The following is a 26,294-nucleotide window of genomic DNA, read 5'->3' on the forward strand; positions in this document are numbered from 1 at the left end:
AAATTAATAATATTTTACATATAAATAAAAAAAATAAAAAAAAAAACACTATTTAATAAATAAAAAAATGTTTTTTTTTTTTAAAGCCTAATAGGAAAGTTTAAAGGTATTAATAAATAATTTTCTATCTTATAAAAAATTAAGTTCTTTTACAATAATTTTTTATTAATATATATATTTTTATAATTTTTTCTATTTATGAAATCTTATATTATTTTTTTGGTTTTACTTTTAATTTCGAAATTTTAATATTTAATATATTTATAAATTTATTTTGATTTTTTTTTCTCTTCACTAATTTTGTCTATTTATCTTTATTCCTGCTCTTGTGCCCTAACTGTCACAAAATAATTATTTTGACCACTACATCACACTCTATACAATGGCAAACTAAAACTAGTTCCTTAACTCTACTTCCTTGTCATTTCCTGCTAGTCTTCTGCTATGCCATCTTCTAAGGACATCACCGTCTCAAAATGTATGCCTCGAACTTGCCAAATAATGCCACATATCATAATAAAAGTTGAAATTAAATCAGACAACCTCAATCTCTTCTTTGTTATGAAAATGTTCAACCCTTCATCTCAGCACACGGACCCAAGAATAGAAGAACGCATATCCTTAAAGGCTTGAAACTAGTAAAGAAGTTCTACTCATCCTGACTATAGCCTAAGTAAGAAGATACTTTTTTTGTTTCCATCTTATCCTTTCATGCCAAAGTATTGTGATGTTTTTGTCTTCCAAAGACGTCAGCACCATGACCGAGAATACATATATATGGGCAAGCAACCCTTTTCTTGGGTTTCAGGCATTCATCATTATGTCTAAGGGGATTTTTTTTGAAATGTAGATATGTAAATTTACTTGATTCCATTGAAAAATTGTTTTCTTAATATTTTCAACAGCAACATAAAGAAAAAAGTTCAACAATCACAAGCTTTTGTTAAATACCAAAAACAACAGCAAAAAAAAATAAAATTGCTATACTATATAAGCATTTATTTTGTTTTGTTTCAATTTTATTTAATTCTATTTTTTTCTTTTGTTGATCATTGTTTTTAAGCCTGTGTTCCTCCGATATTTTGTTGTTTTTATTTATTTTGTATTTTTTTCTTGTTTTTTGCGCTATTGACGACACCAAAAAATTTACTTTTAATTAAAAAAATTTACATTAATATAGACTTTTGAACACCAGTGGTGGCATGGAAAACTGAAATCTATCTTATACAGCCTTACCTAACATAACACTTAAATTATGGAAATTTTTAATGGTTGAATTACTGGTGGGGGAAGAGCGAGAGAGAGAGGCCGGATTATTACAAAACAAAAACGCATTTTATTAATTTTTCCATTGCCTATATCTGTCCGTTTGTTCATTTACACGAAGGTTAACAAATATGTTGACACTACACTGGGTTTTTTCTTTTACTATATGTATATACACTGCCCACGAGAAGGCTATAGATAATGATTAAAATGTCTGTTGATGTTATTGTAAAAAAACAAACATTTAATAAATCAGTAATGAAATATATTTTGTGAGGGGATATAGAAAAACTGGTATGGGAAAAGAATAAAATTAATCATAAATTTGAAAAGGAAATTAATATTCGAATTTATATATTATGGGAAAAATGTCAATGAAAATTAAAACAAAAAATGTGATAAATTTTAATGTATATTTGGTTTTGGATTTTTGAAATATTTTTTTTTTTTTAATTTTTATTAATTTTCAAATTTTCATATTATTTTTATTATTTTATTATTTTTCATATAAATGTCTGTATTATTTTGTTGTTGTTTTGTTTTTAAGTCTGTTTTTTTTTTTTTCAAAATGCTTTTATCATAGTGATGTATAATTTTATTTTTTAATATTTTTTAAAAATATCTAATCATTTTCGGTTAAATATTTTCACCTTAATGGCAGAAAAATTATGCTTTTAGCCCTTGTTGCTGTTATTCTATTGTTATGAGATTGCATGTGTGTTACTGTAAGAAATTTCTCACAGATAATACACCACCCTTTTATGGAGATATAAAATTCACCTTACAGAGATCACTCGTTTTAATAACAAGCCTCTTAATACTCTTAATGTATGAGCAACTAACAGTATCTCAAAAATATCACACTCTATTATTTAATGGCCTTGCTACACAACCCACATACACAGACATAAAATTCACCTAACGACTTTAAAGAGATCACTCTTTTTAATAACAGGCATCTTTATACTCTCACTGTACAATGCATAAATCAAAAATAACTAACAGGGTCTCAAAAATGTCACACTCTATTATGTGATTGCAATGACATACCACCACCCACATACGCAGGCTTTAAAGAGAGCGCTCTTTTTAATAACAGACCTCTTCATACTCTCAATGTATAAAGAGGCCTGTTATGAGCCAACAACTAACAGTGTCTCAAAAATGTCACACTCTTTTATTTAAGTGCAATGAATATATATATCAATTATTCTTATAATTTGTTTAATGATAATAATAATAATATTTTTTATGATATTTAAATTAAAAAATATATTTAATATTTATTTTTAATACAACAATATTTGCAATTTTGTATTAAGCAATTAAATAAATATTACCGATGTTATTCATACCTTGTTTTAATTTTTATTTATTTTTATTTATTTTTATTTTTAATATTTATTTTTAATACAACAATATTTGCAATTTTGTATTAAGCAATCAAATAAATATTACCGATGTTATTCATACCTTGTTTTAATTTTTATTTTATTTTCCATTTATTTAAGCAATTCAAAGCCTTTACAGTGCCAATTTAACGAATTATAATTTATTATTTTTTAAGTAATTTTTTTTTATTTTAAATTAATTTATTTTTATAATACTTCTCATATATACTTTTAAATTCATTTTAATAATTTTATTAAATTTCAATAACTTGTATATTATATTTTAATGAAATTTTTATTTAAATATTTAATTATGTATCATTATGTAGTATAAATTATAAACAATTTATGTATTATAAACAATTTATTTAAATAACTATTAAGGAAAGTTTTTGTTTATCGTTTTTTTATTTATTTATTTTTAATCCCTTTTTTGCTTACTTTCCCTCGATTAACTTCCTTGATTGTATCCAACCCTAATAGCCTCAAGTGTAAAATCACGTGCCTAAGTGAAATCATTAATAGCACTTAAAATTTAAATGCTAAATTAAATCAAGTGCTTTAGTCTTTTCCGGTTAAAACAAAAAATCAGTAAAAAATCAATTTTCTTAAAAACATTGTTTTGTTTTAATTTTTTTTTTTTTGTTCATTTCATCATCTTAAGCACGTGTTCGCAAAGTTATTTACTCAAGTATTTTAAGGTATTAACACAACACAAGTATACAGCATCATAAGCAGTTAAGGGTTAAAAGATTGACATTAACGCTTAAGGGGTTGATAGAGAAAGAGATGATAAAAAATTCCGATACAATCTATTGTTTTGGTGTCTAGTGCAAAGTGAAGAAACCACAATACGTTAAAAATCAAAATATTACAAATATAACCACAAACATCTAGATAAAAAAACAGCATCAAAGGATATGAAAAATATTTAAAGAAAAAAACCAAGAACCTCACTCAACTATTTTCCTTTAGCATTTAGCTATCTTACAACCTAATACCCAAAAGATACAACACCTTTGGCAAACCATAAAGACAAAAATCTTCTTTTCCCAGGACTCAGTGGTCAGTTGCATAGTGCAAAACTGGTCATTTCTAATAGCCTTATAACCGGTTTTCTAACTAATTCCTCAAACAAAAAATACACCCCAAAAAATCCTAGGTAAATCTACAAAACGGTCAAGCAGTGTATGTAGATGAGTTTTTGGGTACTTGACCATTACACTTAGCAATAGGGGAGGAAACAAAAAAAAATTCCTATACAATCCTTAAGGTCTATAAATCTAGAAACTAGCCAAACAAGCTTTCAACCCTAAACATAGGGAAATTTATTTTAATTGCTCCAAGTAATGAGGGTCAATTTCGCCTATACATCTCTTTTGTGAAAGACTTCAAGAAGACAGGCAAAGGAAGGATCAACAAAATTTCAAACTGACCATTAGTTTGTTTTATTCATATTTAAAAATTTTCCGTCTTCTCTGTTTCCTTCATCTGTATGTTTGTTATGAAAAAATAGATAGAAGAAAGAATGATGAAAAAAGACGTTACAAAATTCATACCAGGTGTGGTAGATTTTTTTTATTTCTATTGAATATTGTTCTTATTTTTGTAAGGTTTTTCAATCGTAACACTTTGCTAAAATTATGCAAAAAAAAATATTTTTTGCTCAAGAAGTAAATCTTAACTGAAAGAAGTAACAGGAAAACTGTTTCTTTTTCAGAATGTATTGTTAACACATTTATGATTAAGGCAAAAAAGTGCCTAAAGGCAATGCAGGTTTTTGGTATCATATTGAAATGTGCATATTATGATTTTTTCCTAAGAATAAATTGAAGGTTTTTTTGAATATTCGTGTAGAGATGTTGGCAAATGATAAACAACTTTATGAATATATTTGCAATAAGAAAAAAACTTAAAAAAAAATTGGGTGTGTTTTTTACTTAAATGGGGCAATGGTAAACTAGTGAAGGGAAAAAGCAGTACCAGGAAATAAATATTTAAAAATATGTTTTTAATATTTTAAATCTCCAAGAAATAAATATATAGAAATGAAATGTCTTTAATATTTTAATAAAAATATTTATTTATTTATTAATTTTTTAATATATAAAATCTCTGATTTTTTAATGTTAAAATTAAAATCGAAGAATTACGAAATAATTCTCTATTTGTCTCTTATATTGCCTCTTATTATTTTCGATAGCCAACAGCTGTGCCCGTATGATAAATATTCAAATCTATTTAAAAAATCTCAAAAAATTATTTCCTTTATTTTTAAGGGTTTATTAAGGTCCCTTTCTGACCCAACGAGTTTTACAAGTTTTATTCTATGGAAAAAATGTCATCGAGACTCTCTAATTGTAATGACCTCATATAAGGTGGTGGTGATCTTTTCATACAAAAATACACCCCATATAAAAAGACAAAGTTCAAAATCTAAAACTTGACCATTCGGAATAAAATCAAAACCTTTTGTAAATTTCTCAGGCAAAAATCACCTTTATTTCTTTCCCAAAAAATGTATACCTTTATATTCTAAGGGAATTTTTGGGAAAATTTTCTCACGTTTTTTGCTTAAACATGGTAGATGACCTCCAAACCAAAAGAAAACAGGAATTTTACGGTGGACATTAGAAACAAGTTCAGTAGCAAAACTAAAGGTGATGATCTTTATGGTAAGCAATTAAAAGGGGGTTAAATTTCCTTACATAAAGTAATGAAGAAAACAAAAAACAAAAAAAAAAAAACAACTTAACAAACTCTAACAAAACTGGATTAATGTTAACATATTCTTGAAAACAAGTGTTTATTAACTTGGCACATGAAGAATAGGCAAAAGTAACCCCCCTCTCTTATCACCTCCTTGAAAACGAAAACAATTACTTGGTTTCTTATAAATTACAACTATAACAAATGGGGTCTAAATAATTATTAATGTGAAGAAACCTGTCAATTGTAGTTCAAATCTAAGCTTATTGAAAATTTCAATTTCAATTCAACGAACAACTGGTATTTGAATTAGTAAAAATTGACATTAATAGTCTGATGGCTGTTGTGAGTGTGTGTGTGTTTTTTTTTTTTTTGCTTCCAAAGACTGAGGAAATCTTAGCAATCAATGCTTTGTTAATTATTTTAACGTTATACTATATGTATTATTTTATTGCATTTTCCTCTCGGTTTTGTTTTTGAATTATAATGATAGCTTACTTGCGGCTGGCTGTCAAAGTCAACAAGTTTGTTTGAAATTGGCTACTGCTAAAGTATTTGTCGTTGCATTGTTATGAAAATCATAGTTAATTATGGGCATTTTTTAATCAATTAATAGATATTATAAAGACAATATTGCAATGAAGAGAAATAAAAAGGGGAATTAGTTTTTAAAATTTATTAAGAAAGAGAGAACAAAAAAAAAATAAATAGATTTTCTCAAAAAAAAAATAACTAGACAATTAAAATAATATATTAAAACAAAAATAGAATTTTAAAATAATGGAATTTGATTTTTTAGCAAAAAAAAAAATAACAATATTCAAAATGTCCTAAAAGTATGCTTCAATTTTTTTTTTAATTTTTAATTTAAAAAATTTCTTTACTTAAAAAAATTTTAAGTAATAAAGCAATATGATCCCAGTTATTTTTCCACTGATGCCTTATAGCTCTACATAAAAAACCTTTTATTAAGATTTTTAACCCCTGAAAATAGGCAATGACATATTTTTAAATTTCCTCCTAAAAATTAGGCTTAGATTAAAATCTCATGGAAATACACACAACTTGAAATGACTCTTTCTAGCTTTCTAAATTAAAAATTTATATAAATTTAGAAATTATTTAAATAAAAAAATATTTATATATAATTTTATGTATTTTTATTTTAAATAAAAAATTTAAAATAAATAAAAAAAATTTTAAATTTGTTTACTTGACGTTTATTTTGCTGATGAATGTTTTTCTCTTAAATCTTAGAAAATGCCATACTCTCTCTCTCTTCTTTTTTCCTTTCAGTAACATTTCTATTGATTGACAAATATCTTTGGGATCTCAATCACTTGTTGACTACTTAATTGCCTCAGATAAATAATTCAATTGTCTCTTATTTTTCACCACCTAGTATATCACCAGTAGTCTCCTTTGCCCCCCCCCCCTGCACACCCATAAAATACTTGTTTGTTATTTATTATATAGTCTAGTATGTTAGAGAGCATGTTGGTCGAAAAATCAACAAGTTTTGCTAATGTTTTGCATTTAGTTCTAGAGGTCGTCAAAGGTGGCTTTTTTAACTAACACCATTTCATGTTTAATTGATGCCCGGTTTTGTTTTTTTGTTTTTTTTTTTTATTTTTAATTTTTTCTCTTGTCATTGCTAGTTTGACGAGATCTACTATAATTTATATATGTTGCGTATATGGCAATAATAATAATGCGTTGATATGAAGTACCCATTAAAGCAACTAATACAGAAGCATTTGTTGAGTACATGCCATTTAATAATTATTAATGATTAAATATTATAGAATGTGGAAATCATTTGGAATTTTGTTGTTTTTTTCTTTTATAGCTGGCTTCAAAATGGTGATGTGTGTTGTCATATTGGGTGTGTTTATGTGTGTTTTTTCAAAATTAGAATTTCGTAAAAGTGGTCATAAATTATTATTAAATGTAATAGGGTAAATAAAATGAAATGGTGAAGCTTTGAAATGCGATGCGCAAAGCTATTCCAAAAAATTAAATGATATAGAAACTTTATAAAAAAAATGTTTTAATTTTTGGCTAAAGCTACACAGAAAAAAATTTCACTTTCCAATTAAAATTTTAATTGAGTTTTAAAAAATATTCAATTAAAAATTTAATTGATTCAACAAATTTTTTAATTGATACAAAAATCAATCACAAAAATTAATAGTATCAATTAATTTTTTAATTGAACCAATTAATTTTTTAATTAACCTCCAATTAATTTTTTAATTGATACTATCATTTCTGTGATTGAAGACATTTCAATTAAAAAATTAATTGGATCAATAAATTTCGTGATTGAATCACAAATTTTTTTTGTGTATTTAAAATCATTTTGGTAAAGTTTGGGGACATACGTGTTGAAAAACCATTCTGTTATAGTTTGGGGACATACCCATTGAAAAATAATAATTGCAATATTTTGGGGCCCTGACACTGATTATTACCTAAAACATTTGAGATATAATATATCTAATAGAAATTAGGGCTTATATTCCAGAAATAGGCTTTCTAGGAAAATTTTTGACCATAAGTCACAGTTTGGGGACAATCACATAGTCACAAATATTTATGGAAAAATTATGGCAATGTTTGGGGACATTTTAATAAGCAAAATGTATGTTTAGTAGATAAGATTATATTAGGAAAACGTATTACAAGCTAAAATATATATAAAATATTAAAATATATTTGAGCTAAAGATAATCTTTGATAATTCACCTTTCGATTAAGGTCTCATTGAAGTTTGGCAACCTCTGCTATAATCATTTATAAAATCATGTGTTTTTTGTGGCGTAGTATTTTAAAAGCAACCCTTACAAACATTTTTGCAAATTTTATATTTAGCATAATCGGCTTAAGACGAAAAGAAATACCCTAAGAATTTGCATAGCAAGAATAAAGAAATATCTTTAGCAAAAAATCTGCAAACACCAAACAACCACACTTGTCAATTCGATTGTTTATTTGACTCAGCCATAGACCTCAGTCACAAAGTACTACAAATATATGCCAATTATGTGACATTTTGGGCTAAAAAAAAACTCGTGCTACTTCCGTTTTATTTTTAAAATGTTCAAACAGCGACATAGCGAATTGAATGAACCAACAAAAACAAAGAAATAAATAAACTACAAATGAAAAAAATCTTGATCACTATTAGATCATGAATCGCGAGAGAGAGCAAAGTGATGGCAGTGGGCCATTACAATTAGACAAACGGTCAGCATTTTGCAATTTGACTTTTAATTGACCCTAGAAACATACTAGACAAAATTACTAAAGAAAACAAAAAAACCTAAACTAAATAAATAAATACAATTTTGTGGCAATTTTGAAAAGATAACAAATCAAACAATTAAATACCTAAAGAGATAGTAATAAAATTGAAAAAAGAGGGGAAACTTACCTTCACGTCTCATACCCATTTTGAGGCACTTTCTCAGGCGGCAATATTGGCATTGATTTCTATGATGCTGATCAATGGGGCAATTTCTGCTCCCCCGACAGGAGTAGGTTAAATTACGGCGAACTGAACGTTTGAAGAATGATTTGCATCCTGTAAAGTAAGAAAGAAACAGAAAAAAATGGGGATTAATAAAATTATATTTTTTATAAAGATATTTACTAAGAATATAGTCTACACTTTTGGTTGAGGCTTCAACAAAAGTGCCATCGAACATCATTTGCAACAAATTCTCTTGTATGTAAGCAAGCTTGTTAGCAGCTTTAACATTAACCTCATCCTCCTTAAATCTTCAACATTGACTGAAACCAAACAAACAAAAAAATCAAGCTGACTAAAAAAGCGAAATTTACTCTCGTACATTTTTAACATGGATTTTGACCCGTATTTTCAAATGAACGTGTGTGTAGAGAGGATCTTGTTGTGTTTGGATTTTTGTTTTTTGGGAGGTTGCCTACTGGTCCTTTTGGAAATCTTTTCTATTAATGCATGCCAAACCACCGAATGGCCATGTGAACTATGAAACTCCAAAAAGATCACACAGTACATTGTCTTCTATCAAGCTTATCCCCATGTCCCCTGGCCCCCACATAAAATCTATGTACGCGGTTATACAAAAAAGCCTAGGCTGCCAGATTCTCCTGTCTAGTCCATTGCGACACTAGCATGTCTTGGGTTTTTGAGTGTTTTACTATCTTGACTGCTGTTCACCATAGTCTCGAATATCTTCCTGGTTTCGATTTTACTTAGTTTCCTTACTTTTGGTCGGTCGGTCGGTCGATCTTCTGTTCTTGGTGGTTTTTGCTGTTACTGCTGTAGCTGCTTTCTGGCCATCATGTCAATGGCCATGTTACACGTTTCATGGCTTAACGCCTCCCATAAAATTACCTTTAATGGGTTTCAATTAATGTACATAGAGCGATTTTTTCTAGACTAAAGTTTGTTTTCATCCAAGTCGTTGTCGTTGTCGTCTTCGTCATCATCATCGTCGTCCTCGTTGAGATATTGAAAACTAGGCGCTTAATACGGTTATAGGCACGAAAAAACCACACAAAAAATAAAGGGCCCGCAAAGATGCTAAACTAGGTAGTCTCTTGATTGAGGGAGAGAAAGATGCTGGTTAATTCCAGTCAACAACACGAATTTTGCCCAAACCAAAAAAAATCGATTTTTCTCTATGCCATCCAGGCAACCAAGCATAAAAATATCCTAAAAAAAAAAAAATATACAAAAACTCGCAAAAAGAAAAATGTTTAAGTGTGTTTAATTTTATGTCGCCACGTATCTAAACATGTGTATCATGAAACTTCAATGTTTTGTCATTTAAACTGTTTGTAGATGGATTTAAGAAAAACCATTCAGGCAGGAAATTTACCAAAGGAAGCAATGTGATCCAAAAATAGATAGTCCTATGGGAAGTTAATTGAGAAAGGGGAAGAAGTTTTGTGTTACAAAATTGGCCACGTTTTTTTGGACAACTGAAAGGTTTAGCCATTAATTTTGACGTTTGCTTTTTGTGTATGGGAAATGAGAATATTTTCAAACAAGAGTACATTTTTGATGAGTAAGAGATATTTTCAGGGTTTTGGTAAGCTAAAAAATAACTGAAAATCCGTGTTTACAATAGTTTGGGGATATGTTCCCATTTTTGGGGACTTTTTTCAATATTTGGGGACATAACCTCATATTCAGGGACATGTTTCTATTTTTGTGATATGTTCCCATATTTGGAGTCATTTATCCAATTTCGGGGACATTGACATTAAGAAGCTAAAAGTGAAGTGAAACCCCCTTTTGTAATCATTTGATATTTGGGGACATGTTCCCATTCTGGGGGACAGGTTTCAATATTTGGTGACATATTCCCATATTCGGGGACATATTTCTATTTTTGGGGACATGTTCCCATATTTGGAGGCATTTATAAAATTTCGGGGACATTGACATTAAAGAGATAAAGGAGAACTGAAAAGCCCTTTTGAAATCATTTAATACTAACTTGGGGACAAGTTTCAATTTTATTTATTTATTTATTCACTATTTATTACAATTCTAAAAACTATAATAAACATTAAAGCACTAGCTACAAAGGCTATCGGCTTAAAAGTTTCAATATTTGGGGACATATTCCCATATTTGGGGACTTATTTCTATGTTTGGGGACATGCCTCCATATTTGGAGATATTTATCCAATTTTGGGGACATTGACCCACTTTTACATATAAGTTCGGGGACATTCATTCCTATGAGATTTGCAGGGATATTTATAAAATTAATAATAATAATAAAGTTTAATGGATTTATTATTAAGAAAGACAATATTCGAGGACATTCCTATGGCTACAATATCTATTCTAAATTATTTCCAATTTCTTTACCACCCCTCCACCCCCCCATAAATCCAAATGGAAAATTTCTTTGAAAAGCTATCTCTCATAAAAATTTTCCCACCAAATCCTATGGCCAACACAAACAAGAACAACAAGAAAACATTAGGAAACAAAAAACCACAGCAAGAATCGATGAGGTAAATAAATGTTAAGGCAAAAATGAGTCAGACCACAATCATGAGCAACACCATCACCGCCTTAACCAGTTTTATTTTGACCATATGTATGGATTTTTGTTGTTGTTGTTGTTTTGCTTTACGAACTAAGCCAAGATTTTCAATCCTGGCTTGGCTTTCAAAAACAAAAGCTTAGGAGAGTTTCAACAATGAAAATCATATAAAAATATATAAAACAACAATTGCTAAACAATAACGTTAAACTAAATTTTCTACGTCTGTTTGGAAGAAGTGATGGCCAAATGTAATAATAACAATGGTAAGCATGCGCTCAAGCACAATATGCGCAAAGGACAGACATAGGGAAGGACGGACAGACAGACAGACAGGCGGAAGGACAGACAAAAATTTTTATACATCTGTAAGGTAAAAACCATATGTCCGTCCGTCCGTTTGTCTCACCATCTATCTGTCTGTCCTCATACACACGTCTGAGCTCTGATATGAATTGGTATTAAAAGCTATGCCAGTCAAAGCCTTTACAGAGAAAACTTCTCATACCAAAAATTTTTTTGGCTTTTGGCCATGGTGCGGGTGTTATGGCCCAGAGTTTTGAGATGGCATACATAGTTGTAAATTCCTTCAAATATCGAAGAAACTTAAAACAGGAAAAACAAAAGCATTGAGCTCTAGCCAGAGAAACAGAAAAAAAAACAGGATTTCGAAACGTGCAACAATCATGGCTTATAAACCAAGGGGGAAAAAATAAGGTTGGGATTTTTTTGGCTTGGTGGCTTTTGCAGGAGATTTTCTTATGATGTATGAATGTTTGTTTTTTTTATTATTATTCTGGATGTGTTGCAGCAAAGAATAATATTGGAAAAAGGGAGTATATAAAACATTTTTATTTGCCAAGATCCACCCTTTTTCGGTTATTGATATAACACGATATCAGTTTGTTGCAGTTGGATGAGGGGGTCCTAAATAAAAAATCAAGAAAATGTATTTTGCTCATCATCATCTAGATCTTCATCTTTATCATCTGGGTGCAACAATTGAGTCTTGATTGTTTGGCGGGAAATGTGCAACATACAAAAAAACTTTATATTGTTTTGGGTTCTTAGATCAACAGCTGCTGATAATTGTTTAAGCTTGGAAATATTTTTTTTTTTTTTTATCTTGCTTAAGACCAACACCAAAACCTAAGATTCAATGTCCACCTCAAAGAGAGAATCTAAACTAGGCTTATTTCCCAACTTAAATCTTGAAAAATTTTACCAGAACCTCACCTCCCCTTACCCAAGGAATAGGCATAAGATTATCTATCAACTCAAAGCATATGGTGTTGTTTTTTTGGAAATTCTATTTTTTATTTTCATCTTTCCCCCCTCGCTTAACATGTGTTAGTCCAGGTTTTTATTCATACTTGGCATACTGTTTACAAAACAGCTATAAAACCTCAAAGACTTCAACCACATACTGGAGTAAGCCAGCAGGCTTTTTAAAAGCATCCAGGCTAAAGAAACTTTGGCCAACCAACCATTCTGTTAGCTCAGTTCAGTTATCCCCAAAATAAAGAACAGGCCTGTCTAGGGACAAGACCATACCAACAACGTAAACAGAAAAAAACCGAAAATCATTGTAAACCAGAAATCGTGACTATGTAGTATAACGTGGTATTCTTTCCATAACTTCCTAGTTTCCCCCCTACCTCACTCTAGAAGAAGATCATCATATCCTCGTATATGTATGGCGTGTGTGAGCTATATGCGATCATAGCGATCTTCTTTCCTAATCCTAGGCCTCATGATGTTTTGTTGGTCATGATGACCGCCAGCCGCATTACACTACTCCACTATCTTTATGTTCATCATTATCGTAGGTTGATGATGATGATGCTGTTGATTTTTCTGCAAAATCATATCTAAAACTATGCGATTTACCGACATGCTGTGCATGCTGATATGATAAAAGTTTTTTTTTTTTAAAAAAGAAGCAAAAAAAAACAACAGCAAGAAAAAAGATGACCAAAAAGTTTTTTTCTTTTTTTTTTGCTTATTGGCTTAAGGAGGAACTCCAATTTTTTATTTTTGGCTAAAAGAAGAACTCCCCAAAAGTATATTGAGATTTGATGATATTTTTACAGTTTAAAAAGAGTTTTATGAGCTTTTGTTATAAATTGTGGGAAAATTTTGTGGGGAGGATTTTGAGTTACCTTTAGCCTGGAGAAATGAGAATGCAGGCTCATTGGAAAATTTAGAAAGTATTAAAAATATTATTTTCCTATGAGACAGGGTTTAAATACCCCTAAAATTATGCAAGTAATTATGGGCCTCCAAGAAGCCTATTAATATGCACTACTTTTTGAGTTTTTTTAGAAAAAATTCTATTTTGCCAAAAATTAAAATTTTATTTTTTTGTAAATTTTCTATATAGTTCAAGCATTGAGTATAATATTAATTAAAGTCCTCATAAATTCAAATATTAAAAATAAAGTATGTAAAATTTTATATTTAAACTTGCTAACCCTTTTTAATGTTTTCATATTTCAAAGTAGACTATTAAAAAATCTATTCATTAAATAATTATAATAAATAATAAAGTGGCCCCCTTAAATAGGCAATATTGAAAAATACCCTTACAATTATGCAAGCAATTATGGGTATCCAAGAAGCCTATAAATATACAGCAGTTTCTGATTTTTTTTGGAAAAATTCTATTTCGGCAAAAATTAAAAATTTAATTTATACTAAATTTTCAATATATTTCAAGCTTTGAGTATAATATTAATTAAAGTCCTCATAAATTCAAATATTAAAAATAAAACTCCCTAAGCTATGCAAGATTATATTTTCAATAAATATTTTTTTAACTTGCAAACCCTTTTTAATATTTTCATATTTCAAACTAGGCTATTAAAAAATCTATTTATTAAATAATTAAATAATCAAGTAGCGCCCTAAAATAGGCAATATTAAAAAATACCCTTACAATTATGCAAGCAATTATGGGTCTCCAAGAAGCCTATAAATATACAGAAGTTTCTGTTTTTTTTTTTGGAAAAATTCTATTTCGGCAAAAATTAAAAATTTAATTTATACTAAATTTTCAATATATTTCAAGCTTTGAGTATAATATTAATTAAAGTCCTCATAAATTCAAATATTAAAAATAAAACATATTTTATATTTATATTTTTAATAAATATATTTTTTTTATTTGCCAACCCTTTTTAATGTTTTCATATTGAAAGTACCCTATTAAAAAATCTATTCATTAAATAATTATATCAAATAATAAAGTGGCTCTCTAAAATATGCAATATTAAAAAATCATATGAATCAAGTTACTTCAATTGTTGACAATTACAAAACCAAAACTGTTTGTTTTTCTTCAGAAATGATAAATGGCATTTTCAAGGTGTAACTTAATATCAAAAAACTCTAATTGAATATTTGAATTTTAAGAAATGTTTGACTATGAAAAAAAAAACTCCAAAAAGTATGCAACACTTTAAAAAAATTAATTTGTTAAATGATAAATTTTGAATTGAATTTTTTGCTTTTTTTTAGATCATAAATAATTTTCCCAAAAGTAGCTCATTTACACATTTACTAAAATTTAAAACCTGTATTCCCCCTAAGGTAGGCAACATTTTTTTTGACCTTCTAAAAACCACAATAACATGGGATTATTAAGCTCGTTTCTTCACAAAATTAAGAATAACGAATAAAATTAAATTAAATTTTCTCAACAAAATTGATAATAAATCAAAAATGCAATTGTTCTTGAGAAATGATATATGGGCATTTTCAAGGTGTAACATAATATCAATTTTTATGTAACCCTTGCTGAGCTTTATTCTATAATAAATAATAAAATTAATTTTAAAAACATATATAAAATTAATTCTGATTTATTTCCCCCTTGAATAAATCTAAGACCTATATGCGACTTCACATAACATATATATCTAAGAGTCACCTGTAATAATCAAACCATCATAGAATTCGCGTGTTTGGTTACGCTTTAGCAAAACTCTAGAAACCAAAAGCATATATATTTCAATAAAAATTTACAGTTAACTAACAAAGTTATGAACAATTAGTGAACAGATCCAAAAAAAGTAGACCTTAACGCCACCAACACTAACACCATTAAGATGTTTATTAAGTTAACTGAACATTAACAGCAATTAATTGAACTTCCTATAAAAATGTAAACGTTATGCACTGTAGCAGTCAGTAGGATTTTATTCCGTTGCATTGCGTTTTATTTTCTAGAGAAAAGAAGAGAAAAAAAAACCAACTTCTCCCCTACCTCTATGGAAAAATGGCACATTAGATAGATAGAGAGAATTGCTATTAAATAAAGTGCAACCAAACATGAACTTCATGGCACTTCAAAGCCAAAGCTAATACCAAAACGAAATGAGGGAATTTTCGTAATAAAATCAACATTAAATGCTAGACAGAGAATAGAGCACCGGTTTTGGGGGCAAATCTAGTAAAGTAACAACAACAACTACAACAAAAAACACACGTTTTGCGCACGCGCACTTGTTGCGCATCGGCTAGCAATTAAAAGCGTGAAATTACTTTAGGCACACCAAAGCTAGCAAATTTTCAAATCTACGATACACTTTGATCATATACGTACTGATTGAGTTGAAGCATTCCATTCGAACACAGGAAGAGCCGAAGAAACCGAAATTAGTTAATAAAATGCAATTAAAGAGACAATTAAACATTGATTATTAAACGAATGGCAGAATGGCAGAGAACAAGACAAATCAAGAATTTAACCTACATTTCAAAAGCTAAGGCAATGACTGTAAACTGGTAAATGGCAACAGGAAAAAAAAATAAATCAAGAAAAATTATAAACAATTTATGTTAAAACATAGTAGGACTTTAAATATTAAAATTTTTTCTTAAAAAAAAATTATTTCAAAGTTTTTGATTCTCCATAATTTTTATTTTTTGCTTTATTCCAAGATTTTAATATAACCCTTAGGCCCATTTATTCTCACCATAATCAAGTCCCATTACAGTACCATGGTACTATGGTGTATGATGATTAGCAATGGAATAATTAAAAGGGGAACTTCATGGTTTGTCGACTTTAATATGACGAACATAAACATAGCATTTTTAATGGACTAAATGCTGTGACAAGAACATGGAAGAAACAACATTTAAAAAAAATGTTCTGTTTTATAGGGAGGAAAACAAAAACTAGGTGAACTAGTAAGAAAAAGAGAAACAGTGGAAGAAAATTTAAAAATTTAAAATAAAAATCAAATGTTTTAGGCTAAAAGTAGACACTAAAAAGATTGATACAAAAATCCATCCTGAAAGTATACTACAAGATTTCTATGAAATTAAACTGATTGATTCTAAGAATTGAACAGAAATCTAAACAAATACAAAAAAACTACATTTTATTCCATTTCAGACAAAAAGTATATATTGAGGGAGTGATATAAAATCCATCTTGAAAGTAGACAACTATATTTTTATTAAAATAAACAGGATGATTCAAAGACAAAACGGTCTTAGAACATTAGAAGGTAAAATTCGACATTCACAAAAAAAAAAAGAAAATTGGGCCTGTTTGTTTAAAGAAATTTTGTTTTGTAATATTGAAAATATTTTAAGAATTTTTTGAATGCCCCAAATTGGACAACAAAATATAATAATAAATATTGGGCTGCGTTATTTTGCTTTCATAAATAAATTATAGCATATTTTCAGGCTAAAAATAGATACATATTTTAATTTTTTTTTTAAAGAGATTTTTTTTATATTTATTTATTTTGTTGTACTAAAATTTAAAGAATTTTTGTTTTAGAAATTTAGAAAAAATTAAAAACTCATTTAAGATCTATTGAAAATATTTTAAGAAATTTTTAAACACCCCAAAATATGCGTTTTTGTTTATGTAAAAAAAATTGGGATTTCAAATAAATTATAAACAAAAATTAAAAAAAAAATATGTACACCTAGACCTCGCTTTGCGTCGCTGCTGATTGGTACTAGTTTTCACTTTGCGTCGTTAGATTTGCGAAGATGCGTTGTTATCTGTCTCCCATCTTTGCATGGTTTGCCATAGAAACTCATAATTCACCCCCAATATTTTTTTTACTAAAATTTAAAGAATTTTTGTTTTAGAAAAAATTAAAAACTCATTTACGATCTATTGAAAATACTTTAAGACATTTTTAAACACCTCAAAATATGCGTTTTTGTTTATGTAAACAACATTGGGTTTTTAAAAAATTTATAAACAAAAATTAAAAAAAATATGTACACCTAGACCTCGCTTTGCGTCGTTTCGTTTTGCGTTGTTTCGAAGTTGCGTCGCTGCTGAATTAGTACTAGTTTTCACTTTGCGTCGTTAGATTTTCGAAGTTGCGTTGTTATCTGTCTCCCATCTTTGCATGGTTTGCCATAGAAACTCATAATTCCCTTTGCTTCGTTTCAGTTTGCGTCTTGTTTTTTTTGGAACGTATCTGCGACGCAAAGCGAGGTCTAGGTGTAGGCCTATGTTTAGATAATTGGGGTAATATCTGGTTGCATGATTATTTGTATAAATAAATTGTAACATACTTTCAGGCTAAAGAAAATATATATATTTCAATTTTTTTTAATAAGTAAAATTTCTTAAAATTTTTTTTTATTAAAATTCAAAGAATTTCAAAGACCTTTATTTTCAAAAGTTATCTAGAGATTTCTATATTCATTTAAGACCTTTTGAGATTTTTTCTAATATTTTTTATAATATAACTTTTTCGATCTTTCACGACATTAGTTAGCTTAGCTTTGACAATTGTCGATAATTAATTAAACCGTTACCTATTTTCCAGCAAATCATAGCTACCTTAAAACAAAAAAAACTATTTTGGAACTAATAATGTTTTTTCCCTTACCCATGACAAACCTAGAAAAAGAAACAGTTTGGTTTATTTGTCTTAAGCTATGATCACGATCATGTTTTTAAGTTGTTTTCTTATTTTTTGGACGATTTTTTTTTTCAATTTCATTCAATGGATTAGAGAAAGAAAAATTCGTGCCAGTTTTTTTTTTTTGTAAGGGATTTTGTTTTGTTTTTTTTTTCGACTAAGAAACTTAAATGAAAATCAATTTGCACAAAGGGTTTTTTTGTGAGCTATGAGATGATTAGCCATAGTTGAAGCATTGGCAAAAAGCCAGAATTACAATGACAAGTACTACTATTTGTTTAACAAGCTTTTGTTTTTCGTTTTTTTTTTTTTCAAATTACATGGGATTAAATAAAATTAGGAAAAAATATTTATTATTTTTTTTTTAATATATGGGATTTATTTTTTTTTGTTTTAACTATTTTCCCTATGTGTAACGAAAATTTTCTTCTCTTAGATGTTTTATCTTCATATTTTATAGTTGTCATTACCTTGGGTGATTTATTATTACTTCAAAAACATTTACATGACATTCATATCATAATAATCATGAGCAATCTTCATTACCCCAGGCATGTTATAAAGAAAATTTGAAATTTTAATTTAAACTTTGTTTCAATTTCATATGGCTGACTTTAGAGATTGTGATGTGTGAAAACGAAGACCTTAAGGAAAAATTGTCATCTCATGTTAGGAAAAATCATCTATTTTATGCTAAATGCAAGAAGCTAAGAGCAAATTTTCTCAAATAATGGCCCTTAGGGTATCACAAACTCTACTGTGTGAAATGCTAGTTACCGGAAACTAGGCTCTTTTAAGATAATAAATTTGTCGTCTTAGTTTGTTGTTGTTGGTTTTTTTAAGAATTATGCAAAAAATATAACCATCAAAAGTAATATACATTTTAATGAATTACTTGGTCTCCGTTTTTTTTTTGTGCAGGCATGGTAAGGAAATCATATCATGTGTTTTTAAACATGTTGTTTTTTTTTGTGTATTAAAGAAGAAAGCTAATTTTTTCTACACCAAAAAAAAAGAAGAGGACTTGTTATTTAGTTTGAAAGAGTACATGGGTTTGTTGGATCAACGAAATAAATATTCCCACGTTTAATAATTAACTCTTGTTAATGTAGATATGATTTTTTTTGCTTTCTTATGTTGATGGTCTTCTTTAACATTCTCCACATTTATGCTTTGATACTTGCTATATGAAAATAAAAAAACGCTTCATCTTGTTGTCATTGTGCGTTGTTGAATAAAGCAACAAAAACAACTCTACCACAAAATTTATAAAGTTTTTTAATTTAATCATTAAGAAGAGACATAAGGAAAGATATAGGAGGGGGGACTCTTTCATATGTGTTCTTCAATGAGACCATGTAAATACAAATAAGCGAATAACAAGTTAAGCTAAAGTTGAAGTTGAAACTCGTATTTGGTTAATGTTTAATTAGTTAAATTTGGGTACATTTGCTTAGGGAGATTCCTTATATAAATATGAGGATGAGAATAATTGAAAATGTTTGTAAGCAAAAATAAATTATTGATTGGCAGGAAGATTGAATTCGTAGGGTATATATAAAGAGAAAAATAATTTAAAGCGTTAAAATCGTAAAAAATTGCTTAGGCCTTGGCTTAACAACATGTTGCGGCAACATATTGTATACATAAGCAACATGATGCTAAAAATTTTTTTAATAAAAATAAAAATAAATTAAGCTATATTTTGAGATGTTGTTGAAAATTAAAAAAAAAAACTTAAAAATTTAATTTTTGTTTGTTAAAATAAAAGTTGAGCAACATGTTGGTTGCTGCAACATATTGTATACATTAGCAACATGATGCTAAAATTTTTTTTTAATAAAAATAAAATGTTAATTTTGCTATATTTTGAGATGTTGTTGAAAATTAAAAAAAAAAAACTTAAAAAAAATTAATGTTTGTTAAAATCAATTAATTAAATTGAAAATTAAAAAAAAAAACTTAAAAATTTAATTTTTATTTATTAAAATAAATTAATTAAATTTATTTGAAATTAAAAAAAAAAAGTTGAGCAACATGTTGGTAAGTCTTAAACTCAAACTTTGAGTAGATTAAATAAAATAAATTACAATGTGGAGCATACCTTGTGCAAAGTCGCAAACTCAAACTTTAATTAGGTTATATTAAATTAATTAAATTTATATGAAATCTAAAAAACAAAAAAATCTTTGGCAAGATTTCAAGTTTTTATTTTATTTTAGATTTTCCTAGAAAAAAACCATATCCTTCTTAATTAGATATAAATTTCAAACTCCACGTTCCCAGGCTTTACCGAAAAAATTAAAAAAAAATCGGCGGGTGTTTAATACCCTCTTGGCCAAGATTTTACAATGTTTAATGATGAGCATAACAAAAAAAAATATCCACAATCCTAGAGATTAAACGTTATAACATTAAAAGCACACACATGCCTATATTACCAAGACTAGATCGAATGGCAGTCTAAAGAGCTTGACTTGGTTGTTCTAGGCCATTTCAGGTATGTTGTTGTTGTTGATGATGTTAAGCCGCCACCGCCGCTCTATTGCTGTTAGGTCTTGTTGCTGTTGATGAGGAAAACACGATAGCAATCAATTTTAAAGAAGATGAAACTCCTAAGACCCAACTCCAACACCAGCTTTATAGCACAAAAAAAAATAAAACACAAAATTTGTAGAAACTCCAAGCTCAACATAATGTCAAGTACAACGATATGTGAAGTTAGGGAGGATGAGAAAACAAAAATGCCACACCATTGCAAATGTTTTGGTCTTTAGGTTGGCTGGGAGATAAGAGTTTGCTAACATACCAAACAAAAAATACAATCTTTTAAGAATGCATAAAACTTTTCTGGACAAACAAACCAACAAACACTCAAAATTTTTACAAATCATTGGAGAATTTTGAAAAAAATTCCAAAAAAAATCTTCATAACCCCCTAAAAAAACTATTCTAACGCATTTCCTTGGCTTAAAGCTAAAACTGAAAATCATAAAGTTTTGCCAGAATCTAGTTTTCCTTCACTCCTTAAGCTAAGACATAACACAGACAAAAAACCCCGGAATTCACGTGCATCCCAAATAGTATCTCTGAAGCGGCATTTCTTCACTAAGCTAGAAGTTTATGGCTGATGATCATTTATAAGAACATTTGAAAGACCTAAGTTCAAGAAGTAACCGGCTTGGTGGAGTAATCGTAATGTCTAACTAACTGTCTGGGGCCTCTGTGAACGTAGATTTGTTTGCCAGTATAATGAAAAGACATAAGGTTTCTTTGTCCGTCCGTCCGTCTGCCCATTCTTTACTACATCTGGTTGCTTGCTTCCCTACTGCCTACTCTGTGTTTGTCTTGTGATTTTTGTTTGTCTGTCTATTTGTCTGGAGTTTTTAATGTTCATTGTTTGCTTCCTTCCATAGAGTAAATGTCCAATAGTCCGTCCATCAGTCCTGTTGACTGAGCAGGAACTTAATGCCCATTTAGATTTTTTGGGTGATTTTTTTTTTTTTGTTTTGGTTTGTCAATTTTTTTCACATGCCTAGGCTTTTGATTATGCTTCGCTGACTGTCTCTGGGGCATGTTATACTAAAGGGAATAATTTTTGATATTGACCAACCTGGACGAATTATATATTTTTTTTGCAAATTTGATAAGCATCAATGATTTTTGGTTTATGATCAATTGATCATAAACATTTAAATGGCGCCCAACAGAAAATTTTGGTAATGAAATTCATTATTAAATTAATTAAAGTTAAAGGTCCTTAATATCCATTAACATTTTAAATATATTGCCAAAAACGAAAAAAATAAAACTGGCGCCCAACGTGGGCACCAAATAGGCTATTTTAGTTACAATATATTTTCTATTTAAATATTTTCAATATTTCAAAATAGTCTTACAAGCTTAATTCATTTTTTTGTTTTAATTTAAATAACTAGTTTTTTTTTTATAAATGGCGCCCAACGTGGGGTCTATAAATCTCCAACTTTTTTTTTTAATTTTTGTTTGTCTAAAATCCAAAATACCTATTTTAACACTCCATAATCTCTCAAAACACTGCCAATCATATAAATGTCAAAATCTTTCATGTATGTTTGGCCAAAACAAAAAATGTCTTATAACCATGACTAAGCAGCCTATGCTAGTAGGGATATAATTTCAATTGACCATCTATATACAAAATCATGACTAGGTAGGTATTGATAAGTTTGAAGTTATTGTAGATTTTTTTCTTCTTTCTCATGATCCATTGGTGAGCAACACGCTTCATATGACAGCCTACAATAAATGATGAAGATCGTCTTCTTTGGGTTCGTTTTTTTTTTTTTTGATTATTTTCATGGATCCCAAAATTGGGTTTCTCCTTAACCATATACCAAACAAGGTGTGCTAAAACATGAACATCATGATGATGGTGACCATACAAAATTATGTGATGGCATATAGGAAAAAAACACAACGTTCATAACACTGAACCTATAGAAAGTGTGTCTTGCCAATAGTCATGGAAACCAGTGATAGAAATTAACCACAAAACCAATGATAAGCCATAAAAAAAATCTCTTTAAAATAAGATCTTTTTTATTAAAGAACCTGCTGCTGAAAATTAAGGTGCATTAGCCACCACGGGTATTAATGGCTAAATGAGGCAATTGGCCAATTATGAAAATTTTTATGGATCATTAAATTTGCAACAAAGTTGAGGGGGGTTAAAAAGAGATTTAAACTTCAATTTAATTAAAATAAAATTTAGGAAAAAATATATAAGCGCCTTTCTTCTACATTTTCCTTATGATACAAAACTTGTTTTATTAGCCTTACATTCAAATAAATCATTTCATGTAAGAAATTCCTTAAATTTTTCCAAACATATGTTTGTTTTTATATTTTTTTTGGGGGGGGGGGGGGGTGGGGAGCTTCAAAACAAAAACGCCTACTTTAAAAATCTGGCCTTTTACGAATCGTTTGTATTAAAGGCGCTTAAGAATTTATGAGATTTTTTGTGATTTTTTTTTCTTCGCACATTTACACCCTTTTTCTTTTGGTGAAGTTATTGAACCCTTAAAGAGGGCACTCGCATACAAAAAAGGAGTTCATTTTTTGCAAACAAAGCCTGTCATTGATATGAAATTTATTGGTGGCAAAATATAAGAAAATATTTACGATTTTAAGGTCAAGAGGGTTACAAGTAAGAGGAGCAAAATATTTCATATCAAATAATTAGAAAGAGGTGTAAGGGTAATTTTAAAATAATTTTTTACTAATTAGAAAGAGGTGAACAATTGCGGATCTAAGGAAAAAAGGAAAATTGTCTTAGGTTTTAAAAAAGTGGGGTAATAATAATTTTCAAATTGAAGTAAAATTGAAGTATAATTTTTTAGGGAAATAAAATAACAAATATTCTTAAATAACCAAGAATTTGAGACAGAGATGAAATATAGCTTCCTAGGAAGTGGAAATTATGTTTTAGGTTCGGTATAAATAACCAAGAATTTGAGACCGAGATGAAATATAGCTTCCTAGGAAGTGGAAATGATGTTTTAGGTTCGGTATATTTATTTAACCCAAACTGGCTTTTAAGAAAGTTTTATAATGTCATATTTCAAAAAAAAAATCCTTCTAAATCCTCGATGAAAATCTAATTCCAAGGAAGTTAAATAGGTTCCTTGATAAAAGAAACTTAAAATAATTTTAAAAAATTCCTTAAAAATATTCTGAAAACTTCAGAGATAAATCAAATTAAATTGTCGAATTAAAATTTATTTTTTTTTTGTAATTTTTATACGGTAAAAATCTGTCTCGAAGGAAGTAAAAATAGATCCAATCAAATAAACACACACAAAAAATATTGTTTTAATTTTGTAAAAATATTTGCGAGGCATATCGCTAGCTCCCTAAAATTGGAAAATCCTATACGATGATTTCTGAGAACTTTAATTTAATACTATTCCTATTACAAAAATATCTTGGCCTTTTCTTCATAGACTAAGATTGCCTTGGCAGGTTAAAGATTTCCGCTAAGGAATTGAAATTATGGATATTCCCAAATGTCCAGATTTTATGTTTCACCTAGACTAGCTTTTAATAATTTTGTTTATTTTTTAATTTTTGTTAAATTCAAATTTTCAAAATTTTTTTCCTTCACTTACCTTCACATGTGAATTGACCATAATGCTTGCCCGAACTTTTATCACCACACACCACACACTCGATATTCTGTTTGGGATCGATTTGTGACCCACTATTACTGCTTTGCGAATGTGAACTATTGGCCTGTGAACTAGGTGTTGTACTACCACCATTACCAGTAACACTTTGACCCCCATGACCACCACCACTACTGCCGCCACTACCACTACCCACCAAACATTGTGATTGAGATCCTTTCATCAATGAACTCATATCATGGCTGGTATGTTGATTTGCCGACGCCGCATGATGGGCGGCAGCCGCTGCTGAATTGCTAACATTCATGGCAGATAGATCTTCTTTGATTGTATGGTGGGTGGCTGTGGCGGAGGCGGATTGTTGATGATTTGTTTGTTGGGTAGCACTTGAGAGGGCGGATAGATCTTGTTTAATGCCCACCGATTGATGGCTGGCCACACTGGATGGTGTGGTACCACCGCCGGTACCCACTGAACCGGTATTGGTATTTTGTGTACTGGCCAATGAGCCGGGACCGGCGGATGCATGTAAATGTCCACCCAAATTGGGATCATGCCACGCTGTGGGTGGTGGTACACCCAAAGCCATGGAACGAGGTAGGCCTAATTCAAAAGCGGATAGTTCAGCTCCAGATTGGGGTCGATGATTGAAGAATCCCGGTGCTGTTGAGGGTGAAGCACACATAACGCCGCCTCCATAGACACTTAGGGAGTTGTGTGTTATCATTTTGGCGGCCGTTGGTGTACAGGCGTTATTGTAGGTAGAATGCACTTTGAGCTGGGTTTACACAAAAGCCGTGGCCTCCTCTTAATAAAGGGACTACGGTCTTTAGTTGTATGGAGTTTTATTTTCACAAAATTTTGAAAATTGAAAATTTTCAGTTTTTTTCTGTGTTCCGATTATTCCGTTGTTTTGATGAAAATCCAATATTTTTCCAAAACAAATTCACTTTTTGAGTTGTAAACAAATATTTTCTTTTTGTAATTTTTTCTTGTTAACCAAGAAAATTTTCTTTTTCTTTAATTAGCTGATTTCTTAGCATTTCTTTGCACTTTTCTTAAATTCCAACAAACACTATTTCCATATAATTCTTAGCATATTTTCTTTTTTCATTCTTTGTTAAAAGCACTTTGAGAATTTTTTTACGATTTCGATTTTTCTACAACTTCATATATATATATTTTATAATTTTTTTCCAACAAAATTATTTTCTTTAATATATATTTCGTATATTTTTTTCTCTTATTTGGCTTTACGATTTCGTTAAAAATTTAAAAATATTTTTTTCTATCTTTATTTTGCTTAGATTTTTATTATATGTTAAAATAATTTTTTTTCTTATATGTTCGTTTGTCAGAAAATGCGCGTCATGCGAGCAGCGAAAATCTCAGCTGTTTTCGTAAGGCCTCTTAGTGCCTGACTGACAAAACATTCGTGGCAAAAGGTACACGACCCGACCCGACTCGACCATTTCGACCTAACGACACATCACACAAATCTCTCTCATTCCACCACTCAAATCCCATAAGAGCCCCATGTATTTGGTGCTGCTATGCTTTGCTGTGTGTGTTTTTGGCTTAAAACCACCCCAATTCATTTGTACTCTTCTCACTCATTCATTTAAATCAAGCCATCTCTCTTTGTCTTTCTCTTGAATTGTGTTCACCAAAAAAAGAAATACTCTACTCATTTATAATGCTTTGGAGAAGGAGTAATATGTGCGGTTGGATGTTCTTATACGGATACGTGTGAGTGTGTTTATGCTTTGGAGAGTAAATGTACGAAGATTAGGTGGT

At 29.3% G+C, this 26,294-nt stretch overlaps 1 protein-coding gene across 1 annotated transcript in view; it reads right to left on the bottom strand.

Moving 5' to 3' along the window:
• Positions 1-25,928, bottom strand: part of LOC142220508 (steroid receptor seven-up, isoforms B/C-like) — a 63,300-nt gene extending 37,372 nt beyond the window's left edge. Inside the window, exons 1-2 of the mRNA XM_075289690.1 lie at positions 24,480-25,928; positions 8,803-8,952 (exon numbers count right to left, since the gene is read on the bottom strand). Of these exons, the coding sequence (XP_075145805.1) occupies positions 8,803-8,952; positions 24,480-25,224 (895 nt within the window). The 5' untranslated portion in view covers positions 25,225-25,928. The remainder of the gene's footprint in view (positions 1-8,802; positions 8,953-24,479) is intronic.
• Between the last annotated feature and the right edge of the window lie 366 nt (positions 25,929-26,294).

The sequence above is a fragment of the Haematobia irritans genome, chromosome 1 (assembly GCF_050003625.1).
Source record: "Haematobia irritans isolate KBUSLIRL chromosome 1, ASM5000362v1, whole genome shotgun sequence".
Lineage (NCBI taxonomy): Eukaryota > Metazoa > Arthropoda > Insecta > Diptera > Muscidae > Haematobia > Haematobia irritans.